Genomic DNA, 18,587 nt, shown 5'->3' with positions numbered 1-18,587 from the left:
AACAAATGATTGGTTAAAAGCGTTGTCAAATAAATATCTGATAGGCTTAGGTTAGGTTCTAACCCTATATCATTGGACAACGTAAACAAGGCTCTGTGTGCTGACTACGTCATATCTACGCTGCTGGCTACATTGACAGAAACTTAACACAGAGAAGAAAACATGCCAAAACGTCAGACGGCGTTCAACCCAGAATGGACAAAAGAACATGATTTTATTTCAAAAAGCAGTCGAGACTCCTTTCATGGCTTCTGCCCTCTGTGTCGCTGTGATGTTGACATAAGCAGTCAGGGTAAAGCTGCCATTGAAAGACATGCGGGAACAGAGAAGCAGAAAGGTAACCGACGGGCCGTAGGTAGCTCTTCACTCAAAACATTTTTTTCGAGAAGGTACGTCGCCGTTGGATGACAAAATGTTCGCTGCTGAGCTGTGTAAGGTTTACCGTGCTGTAAAGCACCACCAGTCGTACCGGGGTGGGGACTGCGGCGTGATGGTGGACAGAGAGATATTTAGTGATTCACCCATAGCTCAGGGGATGATGTGTGGCCGAACTAAACGAATGTCCTAGCGCCCTACTTTGTACAGGTACATACAGATTACATCAAAGCAAACAATTTGCCCTTTTAACATTCATTCATTTATTATTTATGTGACCTGTGATTTAATTTGTACATTTTAAGTCGACAAATGTTATGCTTTGTGGCACTCAGCACTTTAAAAGATTCATCTCTGGTTAGTTTTGGAACACCACAATGTATGGAATAAATACAAATACTGTGAACAAACACTTTTTGACTCTTCAAGACTATTCTTTCCTATTCTGTTACACATACATCATGTAGCAATCACACAAAGTTGTATTGTAGAGGGGAGCACGCCAGAGTCCTATGCAATTATTCACAGCCTCACAAAATACCGCATAGTGTCCTCCTTTTTGGTGTTATGGATATGATCACCCTGGGCATGACACAAATCGTTTTATGACCAGTCACTTGTTTCTATTTGTCCTAATGTTAAACAGATACCCTGCGCTATGTGTAAGTGCGTGTTCAGATTATTTCAGACAAGTGGGCATAGCATGAAAGGAAACATACTGATGTAATTATTGTATTTTGTTCTGAAAACAGCATGTCTTGGCAGAGCTTAGTATGGTTGGGTGCGATATGCATTTTGTGCTTCACTTTCATCGTGTTTCACGAGTTGGACGTGATCAAATCACCCGAAATAGAGACAAAAGAAATAAAACTTTGGCTCAGTCAGTAGGTTGTGTATGACATAAGCATCATCAGCTATGATAGGGTGGAGCAATAGCGTGCACATGCTAGACAGATTTTCATATAAAAAGAAAAACGTTTTTGTTTGGTAAATTTCTTTGTAAGAAAGTTATCTGTACGTTAAGTACAGATAAATAGCACAAGGTAAAATCAGCAGAAACGTTTGGCACTCACACTGGCTGTTCGTTCCAAAGTTTAACCAGTTCAGCTGTCAGACCTGCATCCAGGATTAGTCGATTCACCAGGGACACATTACCTGTGGATTAAGGACAAGATACATTTGACCTATTGCGACACAGTGTCACACCACAATAACAGTGATTAGTAGGAAAATATGGCAATGCCAGCCTATTATTTACGAATCTTTGCGGGGAAGATGGATATGTTATAGTTTTGGCTTCCACAATTGACCAGCTTTTTTCCCCCAGCAGATCTGTTCACTTGTGAACAGAAAGAATGCTGAAGAGACAAGTGATTAAGTGTCTGACAGGGAAAGTCAGGCTGAACAAGAGCAGGTGTGTTATGCCAAATCTTTTCCCTGGATAAACAATTAGATCTCATGGTACTTGTTATGAAACCATCCAGCAGGGATACATGTTTTTGCAGGTCTTCTCTGAGTGATTATTAGACAGTAAGACAGAAGGAAGTACTTTGTTAAGGATTGGTTGTTGCAGCTTTAGGAGAGAGATGATGCCAAGGTATTGAGTTTGAACCCCATAGTTAAGAAAAGTACTTGAAAGCGCTGTCAAAAACCTTAGCACACAGTTTCAACACAGATTCCCCAGAGTGTGGCTTTAAATCTTGTCCATAACGTTTCATGCAGACTTAAGACTCAGGAATAAATTGTGAGACCATACTGCACAGCTGCAACAAGAAAGGCATTAATGCATATTTATATGGCTTGACCTTGGGTTAAAATGGATCTTGGATACCTAGATCCATTAGCTGGATGATGGTGGTAAGCCATATGGGGCAGACCCATTAGATGATGACAAATCAAACACCATGAGTCATTATGTAGCATGACAACATCAGGCTTCTAGGAAACTCAGTCGATCGGGCTGATGTCACTCTGCTTATACCACAGTAATCTAATGACTAAAGAAATGCTCTGAACTTCAGATGCTGACCGTCGCGATATCACACGTGGCACAAACACACACACAAACTCTACTCTCATCAAACAGTGCTGCAAACTGACATTACAAGCTGTGCAAATGTGTAGAGTGAAAAAAACAGTGAAAAGGATGCATGACTCACATGCATCTGTAGTGTTGTTATCAATGTGCTGGCTGAAGTCGAGGAGAAACTGGGTGTTGTTGAGTGACAACTTCAGCTCTTTGCAGTACTCCCTAAAGGAACAGTATTGATCAATTTCAATCTCAGCCTCTTGTTTGTTCCTGCCGAGTGAGAGTGGGATTGACAATAGCGTCAGGATCACTTACCTGGGAGCAATGTAGGTGTAACCAAACTCATCAAACCTCTCCTGCTGTATGGTTTCCATGGCTTTGGAAAACACAAAAATAATTGGTTTAGGCCGATAAGTTTGTGAATATTCCACACAGCAGTTTAGGAACTTAAAAGTGTGTTCCCCCTTTATCAAATGATGCACTGCTACATGTGCTGTGAGATCGCTACATCGCCCCCCGCCCCTCACACACACACAGCCATAACATTTTGGACAGCTATGAGGTGATGGATCAAGGGAGATAATGTGGATGGAAGTGCAGTGGGAAGGCATGAGAGAATGACTGAGTGAGAAGTACTTGCCTTCTTGCCCTGTTGTGACCCCAGAGAGACAGAGATGAGAAGAGGAGAAAGTAGGAAAGACAAGGCGTGGTAAGAAATGCATTCATCATCTGACAAATAGGTTCAGTCCTTGAAAAACAAGCTGACAATTGAAAATATTCCCACAGTAGATAATAAAACAATAGGCTGCAGTGAAAGAACAGATCTAACAGACAAACTTAAAAAAAACATTGTGTGCAGATTTTTAAAACAGAAAATGATCAGCTGGGGACTGCAATGAAAAAAAACAGCATGCAAACATATATTGTAATAAATAAAATTCCTCTTCCACTTAATGCTTTGTCTGCCTTGGGTCTGGATTCCCTTTCAAATAGTGTCTGGTAATTCTTTTCTCATAAATGACATGACAGGCATGGATGGCCTTCATTCAATAGCCTCTTAAAATGAAAACAATTTGGATATTGCCTTTAAAATATATTGAGTCGTGTGGTGCAGTCTGCGGAAAAAATTACTGAGCAATGAGCACTCCTCGGGGCCATGGAAATCTGGTGCAGGATGAAACAATGTCCTTCACATAAAACATAATGGGCAGATTCATTGTCCCTCTGTCTCTTTAGACCGGGCAGGGTGTCTGTACGTCCAAATGCTTTCCACACCACATTCTCTCTCTTCTTTCTTGCTCTTTACTTTTCTGTCACCGTCTCTTCAAACCCAGTATCAGTTCATTTATTCAATGCATGCAGCATTTCTGCTTCATGGATGAAAAAATGTTCATCCATCACACACTTGACTTGGGATTCACCAAACTGTATTAGGAGGACAAGTGGCTGCAAGAACCACCGACTGTAGGAAAGGGGTAATATGGATCGAGGTATTGGTGGCCACGCTCCAGTGTGAAACTCTATCTGGCTGACAGAGAACTTTAGAGTCCCAAACTCCCCGTCGGAGTAGTTTGTGGCAGTACGGCACGGTGTCTTACTTTCTTTAACAGGCCTGTAAACGTTTCGACAGTCTTTATGGCACGGTGACAGACACGTTATGGCAGAGAGGGAGTGATATAGAGGTCAAAACACTCAGTCAAAATCTCATCTGTTGGAACAACTGAGCTATTAGCCGTTTATGCTTTGTGGTGTCATATCAAAGTCATAAAAATACACTAAAGCCAGATGGTTATGTGCTGATTCTGGTGTTTTTTTCTAATTATATCCCTTCATCAAAGCCCCCAACCATTCATCTATAAAGTAATGATTACGCAGTCATATTCCAGAGTCCGTCCATCCATCCATCTATCCATCTGTAATCATGCAAATGTATAGAGGACAAACAGAAAGATGCTTATGGAAGAGCATCACATGGCAAGATGAAGACAGAAGACAGGGAATAGTGAGTACTTGCCCCAAGAAGAAGCTGTAAGATTCCAGTGTGGAAGCAGGACAGGAGAGGATAACTTACATCAGAATACAAATGTAAAGAATTGTACAAAGAGTGAAAGTTGCACATACGGTATGTGTGTATTTTAAAGAGTTTTATCCTTGTGATTATGAGTTAAATTCTGAGCTGTTAGAAGAAGCCAGTGTGGATCATACAGCGAAACGGCCTTGTGAGCACAAACAGAGCAAAAAGTAAATAAATGAGCTGAAGAAAAATAACAAGGGGGAGAGGAGAGGGATAATAGGAGGAAAAAAGAGGACAAGGTGAGGACAGGTTTACAGATTAGAGAGAGACACAGACAGAGAAAACAATCCAGATTAAAGCCTGTCTGCTTCAAGTAGCCTGTTACCCCTTGAAACTTGTAGGAAAGGATAGGCTTAAGCACAGGGAGGTAAGTAGATGGAGTTGGCAACAGAAACATAGCAAAAAGTGCAGAAGATGTAAAAGAAAATGTTTTGTAGGAGAGGCGATAATGAGCATGGAGAGGAGTGAGGCTTCGTCTTCTCCTAAACCAGGAGGAGGGCCAGAAGAGGGGAGTTCAGAAGGAGAGAAGCGCAAAATGTAGACAAGATCAAAAGAGCCAGTGCTTCGGCTGGGTGTGGGAGAAGGAAAGCATGTGGATGAGTGTGTGTGGGAGTGCGGGACAACTGACCAGTGGGTTACACTACAAAAGAAAAGCACCATGGGGATCCGCTGATCTGAGCAGCAAATACAAAGGAGTGGTTGTGGTTCCAGCTAGGAGCGAGTAATACAAAGCAAGAGGAGATACTCAAGAGTACGACCCACAGAAAGTATGCATGGGAGTTGGTTTTGAGGCACCACCAAAATTAAATCAGATTGACTTTATTTGCACACAGTTTATCATGAGAAAGTATGTTATACTTACACATAGTTCTCTTCATGTCACCTCCCAGTTTGGCTTGAATGAAGTGTTCACTGTATCTGGGCAGGGCAAGAGCCAGGCTGTAGAGAAGACAGTTACAGTAACACTTCAGACTTTTGTGGTTGGAGGTCAAGTTTGAGTGAATTATTTAGTCTGGTCAAACAAAAAAAGGTAATTTAATGCCTATATAGTTTTTCTTGATTTACATCAACTCCTTCTAATCACATACAACTGAAGTATTTAAAAGCATGTCACAGAACATTTTGGAAACTGTTCTGTGACTTGCTTTTAAATACTTTTGTTGTGCTTTAGTTGTATGTGATTAGAAGCTAATCAAGTGTCCATGTTTTTCAGAAAAGCCTGCTCTTCTGTATGTTCAGTGAAATGCAAAAACAATCTCACAAACGTATTTCCCAATAACCAAGCAGAGCCTGCTGTTAGAAACAAGAGAGTGACCCCTGTTGGTAGTGTCCTCCATCAGCTGGAGTGCTCTCTGTTGTTTGTGGCTATGTATTGTCTGAAGCGAAGACAGATCAATGAACCATAAATAAATATGACAAAATTGCAGACATGCTCACCTGTAATCTGTTCCATTGACCGGTGCAAACGTGTAGGTCCTGACCCCTCTATCTATGTACCTCTGCCACAGATGACACAGGAACTGGCATTAAGAACTGCTATGTAAGTAGTGCTCATGTTTGTGTTGTTAATTGTTCAAAAAACATTGCGAGAAAGAATCAGGATTTAATGTAAATAATACTATATGTGAACTTTTTACAAAATCAATGTGAAAATTTAGACAATATTAAAAGTGGCAACGGTTGTCTTGTTGCAGGAAACATGGCAATGTTGGCTCTAGCAACATATAATGCAACATATCCCTGTGAAAAATGTTAAGCCCCTTCCAGTATTTTATCTTACCTCATCCTGGGTTTTCACCAGTGTGTTAATGGTACGTTCACCTGTATCACCATCAATCATCATTCTTCTGATCTATAGGAAGAGATGTAGAAGCATCACTGCATCTGATTTACAGAGTATCAGCTGATTTGAAAACATTTAGTCGTATAACCTCATGCTATATGTGTGTGTGTGTGTGTGTGTGTGTGTGTGTGTGCGCGCAATAGTGCGTCAGCCTCAGTTTCAATGGGAGCAGTACAACATATCCTAATAAATTCCTAATTAATAAGAGTTACTAATTCACACATTGTATGCTGTTTGTTGCACAGTGTTCTCAGTGTAGTTGGGCTCATTAGCAGATTATCCACAGAGAGGGGGTTGCTAGTGTGTTTGTGTGCATGTAAATGATTACCATCTTTGATTTTTTATTAATAACCTTAAGAATGTGTGTGTGTGTATATAGCAAGGGCATCGCATGCATCTGAACACTCTACCTCCACTTTGATGTCATTCTCCAGCTCAGCATCGAGGAAGTCTAGGGTAACAGGTTCCTGGAATTTAGGATTCTGTGGAAAGGATGACATTGCAGTCTGAAGTGTGACACAACTTAGGACAATTTAAAAAAGAAAAACCTAATAACCGAAAAACAGGATTTATGCAAACACAAAAAGAGCAACACTTTAAGCTTATACTGAGTATTTTGGGTGGAAGCAAAGTTTCTAAAGTAATTTACAATTGTTATTCAGAGACTGGTTCTTTTTACTGTGGCCATTTAGCCATATAGAGGAATATATTTGCATCTTGGTATTGGCATTGCATTGAATAAACATCTAGTCGACTTTAATATGTTTTTGTTTATTTAATTCAGGAGCAATGCCAATGATTTCCCTCAACACATGAATCCAATCAAATCCATGGAATCCATATAAAAAATAGAAGGGACCATATGGCAGCGTTTTGACAACATATCTGTGACACCAGACACAGCCGAATCAGATTTGATACAAAGTGACACTGGACCCTATTAATGTCCTCTCTTAAAAACCCTATACGTCTGAGTGGCTTTATGGTGGTATAAAATGGTAGCAGTAATCGAGTGCTGCTCTATAAAACAGCAGTACATGGAATCTGATACCAGTCTGTCCTCCACAGCGATTGTTCACTCTGTGACTCAAAAAGTGGGGCGATGCGGTAAGAGCATACTAATGTTTTCTGCACAGATTATTATTTTTATGTTGACATATGCTCATATAACACTGAGTCAATAGATTCATACATATGCATTCCAACTTTAACGAAAGAAAGGGAATGAGGATTGATGTTGAATGTAAAAATAAGATAATAGTGTGAATCAGTTACTGGACAAGAGAAGCAATAAACTAAATACTCAATTGATCAAAAAGCACGAGTTGAGTTCCTTACATTTGATGTTAAGTTAAATGAAATGAAGCAGCACAGGAAGATGATGAAGATGAAGGGTCTCAACATGAAAATGAGAAAAGAAAGAATAAAAGATCAAGAGGTACAACACTGAATGAAACATCAGACATACACAAGCAAAACAGGAGGGGATATAAAAAAGAGAAAGAAATTGTTTTAAAAAACTGTAACTAGGGAGAGACGTGTAATGAATATGAAATACGTAAAAACATAATCAAATACAAAAAGTGCCACGACATAGACAGAGGAGGTGAAGGGATATGTTCAAAGGTCCGAAGGTGACCATCGCTACGAGTCAATGAAGCAATGAGTGATTGACAGGCTCGAGGCCTCACACACGCCTTTGCAGCCGTTATTTGCTCTTCTTTAAAACAAAGAAGCATCCTCCAGCTCTGGTATAACTGATGCTATCGCAGCATCTACGCTAACATCTTCAGGAGCCACCATTGTTTGTCAGAATGAGCAGTCGCCTCTCCGTGTCGTCTCAACCACCTCAGACTCGCCCTTAGCTGCTCGTAGCTTCTAACTGAAGACCGATTGGTCCTTTTCATGTGCTATGTGATGCCGTCTCGCGACATTCTGATAATCCAGCCGTCGTTCAAGTTAACACTCGGCTAACATTGCTTGACCTGAAGTCACATTATCAATTCTATCGGCCACAAAGCGTGGGCTCAAAACAATCTATTGACAACCTCGTACCAATGGATTTTCTCAAGCTTCACTTCTAACATCAAAGTGCAACAAGAAAAAGAGGCAAAAGCCCTGTTAAAAAAATAAAAAATAAAAATCAACAACACTTGTAGAACTAGAGAACAACCTTTATGGAAACCATAAAAAACCTGTTGATTGCACAAAAAAGAAATTCTCTACAAAGCCACAACTCAAAACCAGGACGTTTTTAGGTGTATTAAAAGCCTTTTAATTAACTTAGAGGAGCAGTGTTTAGAAGTTAGTGGCATCTAGTGGTGAGGTTTGAGATTGCATCCAACTGAATACCCCACTGCTCATGCCTCACAAAGGCTCTCTACTCGGGGCTACTGTAGAAACATGGCGGTATAACATAGCGAATATTAATAACGTCTCATTCTAAGGTGAGGAGAACACAACAATTGATAGTTTCAAGTGATTATGCACGAATAGTAACATTTTATTTCAGTTCTTTCAATGAAATCCCTTAACTCCTACACACTGTTCCTTTAACCATTTATATTTTAATAGGTAATGCTGAGTCATCCAATGTCATAGAGCATTAAGAGCAACGTTCCCTCTCATTTGTGCTATCGATGTGACAAGAGAGGACTCAGAGGGGTCACACAATCTGCTCACACAAACACATCTGGGCAATTACAAAACAGCTACAGAAGAATGTGCCGTCACTTCAGCTTGGGGGAAATCAGAGGTAGTAGATACATTGCAAAGATACATTGATTCCAGCATAAAACTAATTAATACTACAATGACTGCTACTTTACCTATTCAGAATTGAGAGAATATATGGGACTACAATACAGAAAACTCTACATTGCTATCTTTAGGAACTACTTCTGCAATCTACACTACGTATGTGTCTCACCTCATGAAAAGTGACAGCATACGTATCACTGAGCCTGAGCTTCCTGTTATGAATCCTTTTCTAGGAAAGTTTTGAAAAGATGCACAGTGATGCATTTTGGTGTTTTATGGTATAGATTGGGGGTTTCAAAGTCCACCAAAGAAAAACATGATTAAAATACATACAGTATGTCCCTACCAGCTGCAAGTCAGTAACCATTTAAATTATTTACAAACACACAAACACACAATCAAACACACACACACACACACACACACAAACAGACAGATCCCAATCTGTCTGTGTCTAGGTAAAACGATTATGTGGGTTTACTTTGAGCCTTGTTGTAAACTTAAAATATGCTTAATGAATTGGATTGGCTAAAAGTAAGATAGTACAGCAAAGGCTATCGTAAAAAAAATCTTTTTCTTATCTTTAGGAAGGAATTACAAACAGCAGTAGCATGATATATTCCTATGGTGGAGTAAATACAATTATATTCTGGGGTGTACTACTTTCACTTTAAAGCACATACTCTAATATAATATATTGATACAGTATATCTATATATCTATATATATATAGATATATATATATATATAAAAAGATATATATATTCCAGTTTGCTGCCGAGTCTATACAGGTATATCTATATTATCTCAGATGGTAATGAGTGACCTTCTAGCCGATATCTAAGGACTGAAGATATCAAGTCATACTCTAACTGGAGAATGTATTATTTTTATAAAGATTCATGACAAGGTGATGGCACATGGACAAGTTCGAGGAGAACCTGCACCATCTGCTGGCCTGCATATCATTCACTGGCACAAACAGTTCATGTTTAACCATATGGAATAGTCAGAATACAATGTAATGCTATGGGCCCGTTGAGTGATGCATAGGGCCAGATGATATACCTTTGGCTGAAGATTGGGGTGCAGCAGGACATATCCATTGGGATCAATGGCAAAGTAGTACCCATTTGGACCAATCTGAGAGGGGAGGGGGAAATTAAATATTTGTGTCCAGTGTACAGTGTAATGGCAAAACAACTGGTAGTTTGTGTTAGAAAGTGTGTAAAAGAATGGCCTCAGTGATCCCAAAAGACAAGAGGGATTATAAGTAATAACAAGGATATTTCTGATTCGCGGATGATTAGAAAAGAACAACACATGTAATAGAATCATATCACTGGCTGGAGGGAAAAAGCCACGAGAGTTTTGGTTTTATAAATGTATTTGTCTGCATGCATGTGATCACATTTGGGTTTTAAACTCACAGTGAAGCGTGGTGTGAGCTGCTTGATGTCATCCAGAGACACATCAATCCCCATTACGCCAAGAATCAACTGATTCTGGTGCTGAGAGACAGTATGAGAGAAAAGGATGAGCAAAGGGAAATGATATCCATCCACTCCAGCTACTGCTCACGTGTTCATGCATGTATTTACTGCACCTCGCCATTCCTGTCATCTCTGGTCTTTGTTTTATTGAAAACTGGTAGTGTTCCTGTAATGACCAGACCCAGTTCCTGATGGAGAGTCAAGCAAATGCACTATTCAACTCAGGCATCTTATGAAGTTAAATAAACATGGCAGTAACAATATTTCTGTCAAATGAATTGTAGGACACAACAAGTACCAGAGCATCAAGGTATACATTAGTCCACTGGACTTGTTTGGCCTGTTTGTCTGCCAGAACCATTGGTCTTCCCAGAACATCTAGGTACTCCTAAATTGGACAACATATTTTACCAGAGTAATGCTTCCATGAAGTGCTATAAAATAATGTGAACAAATAATAAACCATGATCTAACCTGTGTGTTTATTCGGATGGCTCCGATGGAAGGAATCTCATAGAAGTAACCTGGATAAATGATCAGACGCAATCATGTCAATGGAACTCAATGCCATGATCACACAACAATGATAACACAACAGCAGACAGAGATAGATGGCAAGGGTACATACAAGCAACCCATAAACATGGAGCAAAGGAAACAGCTTGCAATACTGCAGTGTAGTGTATGTACTGCATCATGACTCATAGCTTAGTGTTAGATCAGTTAATCAGTAAATTGAAATCCAGACGTGATTTGATTCTTTACTGATTCACTTGTGAAAGTGTTACGCAACTGCTTGGCCAAAGGCGGCTCCTCTGTTTCTAAAATCACCACAAAGATCTGTTAAATCCAACTTAATCTAATACCAGGACTGTTACAAACTGAACACTATTCAGTATTGATGAGTGTTGTGATTTGTGCCGTGTGATTTGTGCCGTACCTTTGTTGGAGCAGGCCATCCACTGAATGGGTCCTTTATCATAGTTGTGCTGTCCGACTGAGAAGGTGAAGATCCTCACCTGAAGCACGAGATTCAATTCAACAATATTTATCAGAACCTAACCTCTTACAATGTTAAAAAATATAATTCTGGTAGTCCCATTTATCTTAATTTAATATTAATGTAAATTAATTGATGATTGTCTTGTCCCAAATAAAGGTATTATATAATCTGAAAATCATGTTTGACAATTTAAAAATTTATTCAATTATTTACATATCATATAAATAACAGACATAAGTTATTTCAACATATGTTTTACCATATGCGGATGCTGCTGTAATACTTCAAATCAAATATAATTCATATTAAAATAGTCACAAGCATAATATTTGAGAGAGTTTGATCTAAAAAAAAAAGTGTTTGTTCATCCTGCTAATATCCTCAACCTCGTGCATGTGCATATGTGTGGGTGTTAACGTGCACCAGTGTGTGTGTGTGAGAAGGTCTATGTTTTGCATATTATGCAAAAAACCCTAATCTGCCTTCTGCATACACTTTTGGGCAGGGAGGATATGCACGCGGAAGTCTGCACCCAAAGGGAGCTCCAAAAAGCTGAGTCTAATAGAAACTACAACCACAATTCCACACTGCAGGATCAAATGCCCCAGTCTGTCTGTGTGTGTGTTTGTGTGTGTGTTTGTGTGTGTGTGTGCACATATCTTTAACTTACCTTTTTCTCAGCATTGTATTTCTCTAGTATGGCCTGAGCTCTTTCCTCTCCTCCGTCAGTAAACAGCATGATGATCTTGTTGCAGTTTGCTCTACTCACATTAGTCTAGTCAAAGGAAACAAATGATGTTATGATTACATTTTCTTTTCACCCAGGTAGTGGAAGGTTTGGTTGGTCAAGTCCAATTTTGGCACAAAAAAAAGAAAAGTCATATAATTTGGCATACTTGATGTTTACATGACCCGTCTATTGTCATCATCAAGTCAAAGCAGAGATATTCTGCTGTGAATATGCATAGTCCGCAGATGATAAAGCCAATTATCTTTGCTGATCTCCAGAAATTTAATTTGATCTCCTTCTAAGAAACATTCCCGATTTTTGGATCAGCCAATTGTCTTCCCTCTAGTGCCGTCCCGACATAAGCTTCTAGGAATGGATATCAAAGGCTTCAGACTTGTCAACAGGTCTCAAGTCATAAACCATCATAACATCATATCACCTATCATCTCAGAATCATTTTGTGGAAGTGCAAGTTCAGAGTTAATCAGACATATTACTTTATGCAATACTGTTAAATAACTCCCATTGAGGATAATGCTTTGCCATTGCAGGGTTGTCAGCCAAATGAAAATAATAATAGCAGTCTATCTTTCTTTTATTGTAGAAGCCTGTGTTGAGGTAACACTTTCAACCAGCAGGTGGCAGTAATAGACAATGATATGATGCTTTTGAAATAATGCAGGCTTCGGCTAACATTCATTCAAAACTTCTTTAAAGCCTCTTGTGCTCTCAGAATAAAAGTGTAAAGTCTTACCGTAGAGAGCTGCTCAAAAGCAAACTCAAAGCCCTTCGTATAGTTTGTAATTCCTTTGGCTGTGATGTTCTGAACAGCATCTTTCAGTAGCTTCTTGTTCCTCACGTTGGCTTGAACCAGATGTTCAAAACACGCCGTCTTCTTCACCCTGGTGTTAAACTGTGAAACAGGCAATGACTTATGACCTACACATTATTCATACAATTACAACATGTGTGCATATGTAATAAATGATACACATGAAGGACACACAAACACTCCCACCTGGACTTAGCTGTTATCAGGCAGCGGTAAATAGACACATTCATCAAGCCCCACTAATTACTTCACATCCTCGGCGCTCAAAGATTTGGTACCCATGGAAACAAGATTCTGCCATATAAGAACGAGGTTAGGCAGCAACACCATCTTTTTTTAAAGGTGAGACCTCCTCATTTCCACCCCAGAGCACACATATGCACACACACTCCACTCAAGGAGCCGTGCTCCAAGTCTCACTGAAGGTCCATGTTTTCATTGGTAAATATCTGAACAGGAGCAAAATGATTGTTTATGAGTGAACAGAAAGGACATTCAAAGAGCTCACAATGACAATAAGCACAAATGACACAGATACATTATATAATAGAATATATAATAGTGGTATGTGAAGGACATGGGACAGCAGTGTAGTTAGCCAGCACATCTAGTGTGTTGCAGAACTCTTCTAAAACAATACTGCACCTCATCGATCTAAACTAATCAATGTGTCTCTGTGAGATGGCCAAAAGGGAGGCTGAAAACACTGATCTACACAGACAAGCAAGGAGACTAAAAGATCCCTGGCCATATGGGTGTGTGGGTGTGTTTGAGTGTGTGTCTCCAATGAGCCTGACAGCCTGGAAATTCCTTTTAGATTGACAATAACAGACATACACATCTCCATTGGATGGAAAGGCAATATCACAATGGCCATGGTTTGACAAAAGACTGAATCAAGGTGACAGCACTTAAAAAGGTGTGCACACAAACAGAATGGAAGTTCACATAATTGCCCCCATGGAGCAGACAGGGATCTTTCATCACATAATCTATTACAAGGAGAAGTGAGGAAGGTTGGATGAGAATGTGGGATGGGCGAGGAACAGGAAATAACAGGAATAGGACATAAAAAGAGTTGGGAGAGCATGTGAATACAGGGTTTAAAAGAAGGAAAAATCGTAATATGTATCTCATCGAGAAAACCAGAAGGGCAGACCTCTGCCATGGCTGTTTATGTAAGTGAAATATAATGCATGTATTTGCCTCGTGATTTGGATCCACTCCAAAATTGAATGGGTTCTTACTTGGCCCATACTACACCCTCTGAAACAGTTTCATGACAATTGGGCAACTAGTTTGTCCGTAATCCTGCTGACAAACAAACAGTCAAAAACAAAAACTCCATGGCAGAGGAAGTAATGAGCTCACGTAGTGTATGTGACACATCAATCCTAATCTGATCAGCAATGTAACATTGTTGTAGATTTTAATTGTAAGTACTAACAAAACACATTCAGGCTTTGTCAAATCGCGTTATTGGCCTTGCAAACAAATGTCAATACAATCTATAACAGATTCCACTGTTCCCTTGTAATCCTATTACAACAGCTCTGTGTAGGTATGTGCGTGTGTGTGTCTGTGTATGTGTGTGTGTGTGTGTGTGTGTGTGTGTGTGTGTGTGATGGTCCAGATCTTGGTAATGGATTAGTGATGACACAAGAGAGAAGGCTAATCTTCAAGCCCTAATCCAGCTGGAGGTTTGGTTCTCTGGCTTGCCCCGACTGATTCTGTCTAACACCGCTGACACCAGTTTAATCGACTGGACCGGTTTGATGAAAGTGAGCGGGCACAGTGCGATAGGAGTGTGACGGAAAGTGAGAACCAAAGTGCCACATTTTTTGGGGGAAATGATGAGATGACAGAGATGGAAATACTGAGCGGAAGGAAACAGCCATCAGCATTCTTCTGACCTGCTGCATGAAGTGTGTGAGCATCTTACATGACCAAATGCCAATTTAGTCCCTGGGCTAGTGTTAATGGGCAGGGATTTATGGGTAATATCAGAGATTAATTATATAGTGTAAGATTACAAAACCCTCAGGGCCAGACATTGGGTGATGCGTGTGCGTGTGTATGAGTAAGTGAGTCAATGACATAAAGAAACAGATGGATAGAAAGAAAGAGGGTGACTGAGAGAAAGAATAACGATTCTGGTATATAAGGAATCGGGATGTATTTTGTTCTAATTTGTGTGGCTTTGGAAATCCTTTCTTATTGGCAGTATCATTGTACCCACCATGTTACATTACTGTGATCTGAAAATGGGGTAACATTGCAAAAAAGTCAAGATGAAACAAGAAACCCGATCACTTGATCATATGGGTTGTAAACAAATCCCCAGGTTAGCCAAACCTTTGGAAACAAAATCAAAGGGAATGTTATATGTCTGTTGTATGCATGCATTAGTTTACAGTCCCGGTGACGTGCGCTCACTTTCAGTTTCACCTCCAGATAAAGTGTTCATTCCAGCAATGTTTAAGTATTCCCAGATTACAGAAATGACTTAGGTTAGGACAATGTTATTGTAATTGACTGAAACATTGGCCAAAGCTAAACATTTAAAGACCCAAATTGTAATAAACGTAAATGATTATTTTCTTTAACTGGGTGCATTTTACTTGGACTACTAACATCAGTGGGTGTAATGCAGTTTTGGAGAGAAGTTGGAAAACAATTTAAAGAAAAATGTTCTAAGAAAACTGAATTGGACTTTGAACTAATCTATCTCATTCGGTCTCACTTTCTTAGACACACACATAAACACACACACTGAGCTCCCCGACAGATTCCGATAATTGCCCATCTTTGCAGAATCCCAAGTCCACCGTGAAACAGAATACATTGTGTCCAAGACAAAGCGTCCCCGGAGAGAGGAAACGGAGACTGAATGGCTGTCTTTGTGGGATGAGAAAGAAGACAGCTCCAATCTCTATAAAGACCCATCTCAATAAAAACCTTCACAGGCACACATTTTAGTATCACACAGTCTTCTGATTGGCTCCTTTTGAATGTTATCACAAGCGTGAAAAGCCTAGAATAGATGGTCAGAATATAAAGGTGGAATGGGGGGGCTATCGAAAGGATTGGTGGGTAAGAAAAATAAGAACGAAGGGGAAGAAAGTGGAGGCAGTGAGAGGAGGAAAGTTGTGGTTATGTATAAAGAAGAGGCAAAGCATATTGTGGACAAGGTGATCCTTCGATGGCATAAAGAGATGTATGGAGCTATACGGCAGAATGCTGAGAGGAATTGCACGACTCAATGATGAAAGGAAAGAGCGATGGAGTGATCAATGGGTGTTTCCAAGGGTCCACTCTTGTCAGAAGTGTGGATTTAATATCTATAGGAGAAGTGGGGATGTAGAAGGTGGGGTAGGGGCATGTAGTACAGAGTTTTAATCCTGTACACCAAATGGAGTAGTGGGTATTTCATTAAAGTTTTGTTTCAGAGTGGCCAGACCTGAGAGAAATCCATATTTCATTACTTGTCATCCATCTCTGTCTCTCTTCATGTGTGTATCTCCCTTCAAATGTCCATAAGCCCATTCATGCACACATTCTGAATCCGTCCGTCACTCTGCCTCTCTTCTCAGCGTGCACCGCCTTCCCCGTCGCTTCGCTCAAACAGACCACCCAACAGTCAGTGATGGGTTTATTAATACTCACATAAACTACATTGACGTAGTCGTCATCAGACAGAGTCTCCAGCATCTCACTGACTGAGGTCCTGATCAGTTTGAGAGTCAAGCCAGACACACTCCCGCTTCTGCAACAACAACAAATACCCAACAGATTCTCACTGCAATCTGTCTGCTCAGTTTTGTACTCAATATAATTAGAAATGCGTCTGCCTTGGGACATGCATTACATTATGTGGTAATTCTAGAAAGGCATGTGTTATAATCAGGGGAAATCATGACTGATGTGAAGAGGTTATGGATCAATGAGACTGTAAAGTAACTTACGCATCCACAAGGATTAGCATATCTTTGGGTGAGGCAGCTCCTTGAATGTACCTAGAAGGACATTAATGAAGAAAAGAAAAGCACACACACACTCTGAGCAGGTAAAATACGTCGAAAGCCAACACTGTATCATTCATAATAATATATTTTGAACACAATATTACTAAATATTGCTGACATTTTATTTACATTGTTAATAAGAATACTTCAGATATTGATACATATTATGATATATATGTTATGATATGACATATTACATCACAACACTTCAGAACTTTAAGTACAATTAAACAATTAATACAATTTGTTTGGATTCATTAATTAAACATAATTGTGTAAAGCAAGTACACAATATTACTATATTTGTCACAATAAAATTCCACTGAAAGCTGATAAATAATATTTAATGATCACCCAGCCCTTCCTGCACTTACTATACTAAAAATACATATACAATACATATATTCATAAAAACATACAACCAAACAGGCTACATACTACATAACAGTTAAAAAAAGAATCATATAAGCCACATAAAACATACATTCTGACCAACACTGAATTAGTGTCATGCTACTTGTAGTTTTGCTTGCAGTTGGCTTACCATGGCCTCCTGCGGACATCATACAGGTCAATTTTACTGGGGGTCTTGCGAGCATCCATCCAGGGAGAAGCTTTCAGACAAGATAAGATATGAGTTGACGATAACCTTTCTATAATTAAAGGGGAAAAAACACCTCTGACGGAAGTGTTGATCTGCAAATAGCTGGCATGTGGCATGTGTCATATTCAGCCCAGCAGTGTCTAGTCCCTGTCAGTCATCGTGGGAAGATAGACTTGTGCCATCATGGCTTGTTGGATGAATTCCCACACCTTCTACATTACAACATGTTTTATGCTTATGATCATTTTTCACAAAGAGCTAAACAGCAGGGAAATAAGATAAAATACTTCCAAGATGCAAAACACGGGATTCACTTGCTTTGACAATAATCATGTGCTTCCTATCTGTATATTGTTAGTGAGGAGCACCATGAAAACAAACCAGTATAGGTGTGTGACTGCCTATCATGAACGCTAAGAGGTTAAAAAAGGGGGAAAAAAAGATCAAAGAGGAATACATTTTGCGGCAATGAAGATTCATGAATATTAGAAATACACTTTTCCCATAAAGCTATATAGTGGCAATTATGACAGGGAATCTCATGCATATGAATAGCTTGGCAGAGAAAACACTGCCGATAGTGAGCAGCAGTAGACTAATGCAGCTAAAGATAGCGTGACACCATCTATGGCACCACATATAAAATCAATGCAAAGTTGAGCAAGGACGATTATTTATTGAGCTTATTTGCCCAGTGCTGTGGGAACAAGCAAACCCATGAATATATTCCCTGGCTGTTTGTAGTTTTGGATTAAAAGCCACACCCTGCATCTTACTGTAGGTTAACCAAATAATAATCGGCTGATGAGTGAACCTATG

General features: G+C 39.6%; 1 protein-coding gene across 1 annotated transcript in view; it reads right to left on the bottom strand.

Annotated features, from left to right (window-relative positions):
• The window catches only part of LOC117732029 (voltage-dependent calcium channel subunit alpha-2/delta-1), a 56,126-nt gene that overhangs the window by 8,708 nt on the left and 28,831 nt on the right, over positions 1-18,587 (bottom strand). The window contains 19 exon segments of the mRNA XM_034534636.1: positions 1,449-1,530; positions 2,535-2,626; positions 2,720-2,780; positions 4,419-4,430; positions 5,341-5,417; positions 5,916-5,977; positions 6,259-6,330; positions 6,732-6,803; positions 10,150-10,224; positions 10,512-10,592; positions 10,688-10,762; positions 10,873-10,962; positions 11,049-11,098; positions 11,515-11,593; positions 12,248-12,352; positions 13,062-13,220; positions 16,806-16,905; positions 17,105-17,155; positions 17,709-17,778. Of these exon segments, the coding sequence (XP_034390527.1) occupies positions 1,449-1,530; positions 2,535-2,626; positions 2,720-2,780; positions 4,419-4,430; positions 5,341-5,417; positions 5,916-5,977; positions 6,259-6,330; positions 6,732-6,803; positions 10,150-10,224; positions 10,512-10,592; positions 10,688-10,762; positions 10,873-10,962; positions 11,049-11,098; positions 11,515-11,593; positions 12,248-12,352; positions 13,062-13,220; positions 16,806-16,905; positions 17,105-17,155; positions 17,709-17,778 (1,465 nt within the window).

This window comes from Cyclopterus lumpus, chromosome 6, assembly GCF_009769545.1.
Source record: "Cyclopterus lumpus isolate fCycLum1 chromosome 6, fCycLum1.pri, whole genome shotgun sequence".
In the NCBI taxonomy this organism is placed as follows: Eukaryota; Metazoa; Chordata; class Actinopteri; order Perciformes; family Cyclopteridae; genus Cyclopterus; species Cyclopterus lumpus.
This window is presented reverse-complemented; position numbering and strand designations above follow the sequence as displayed.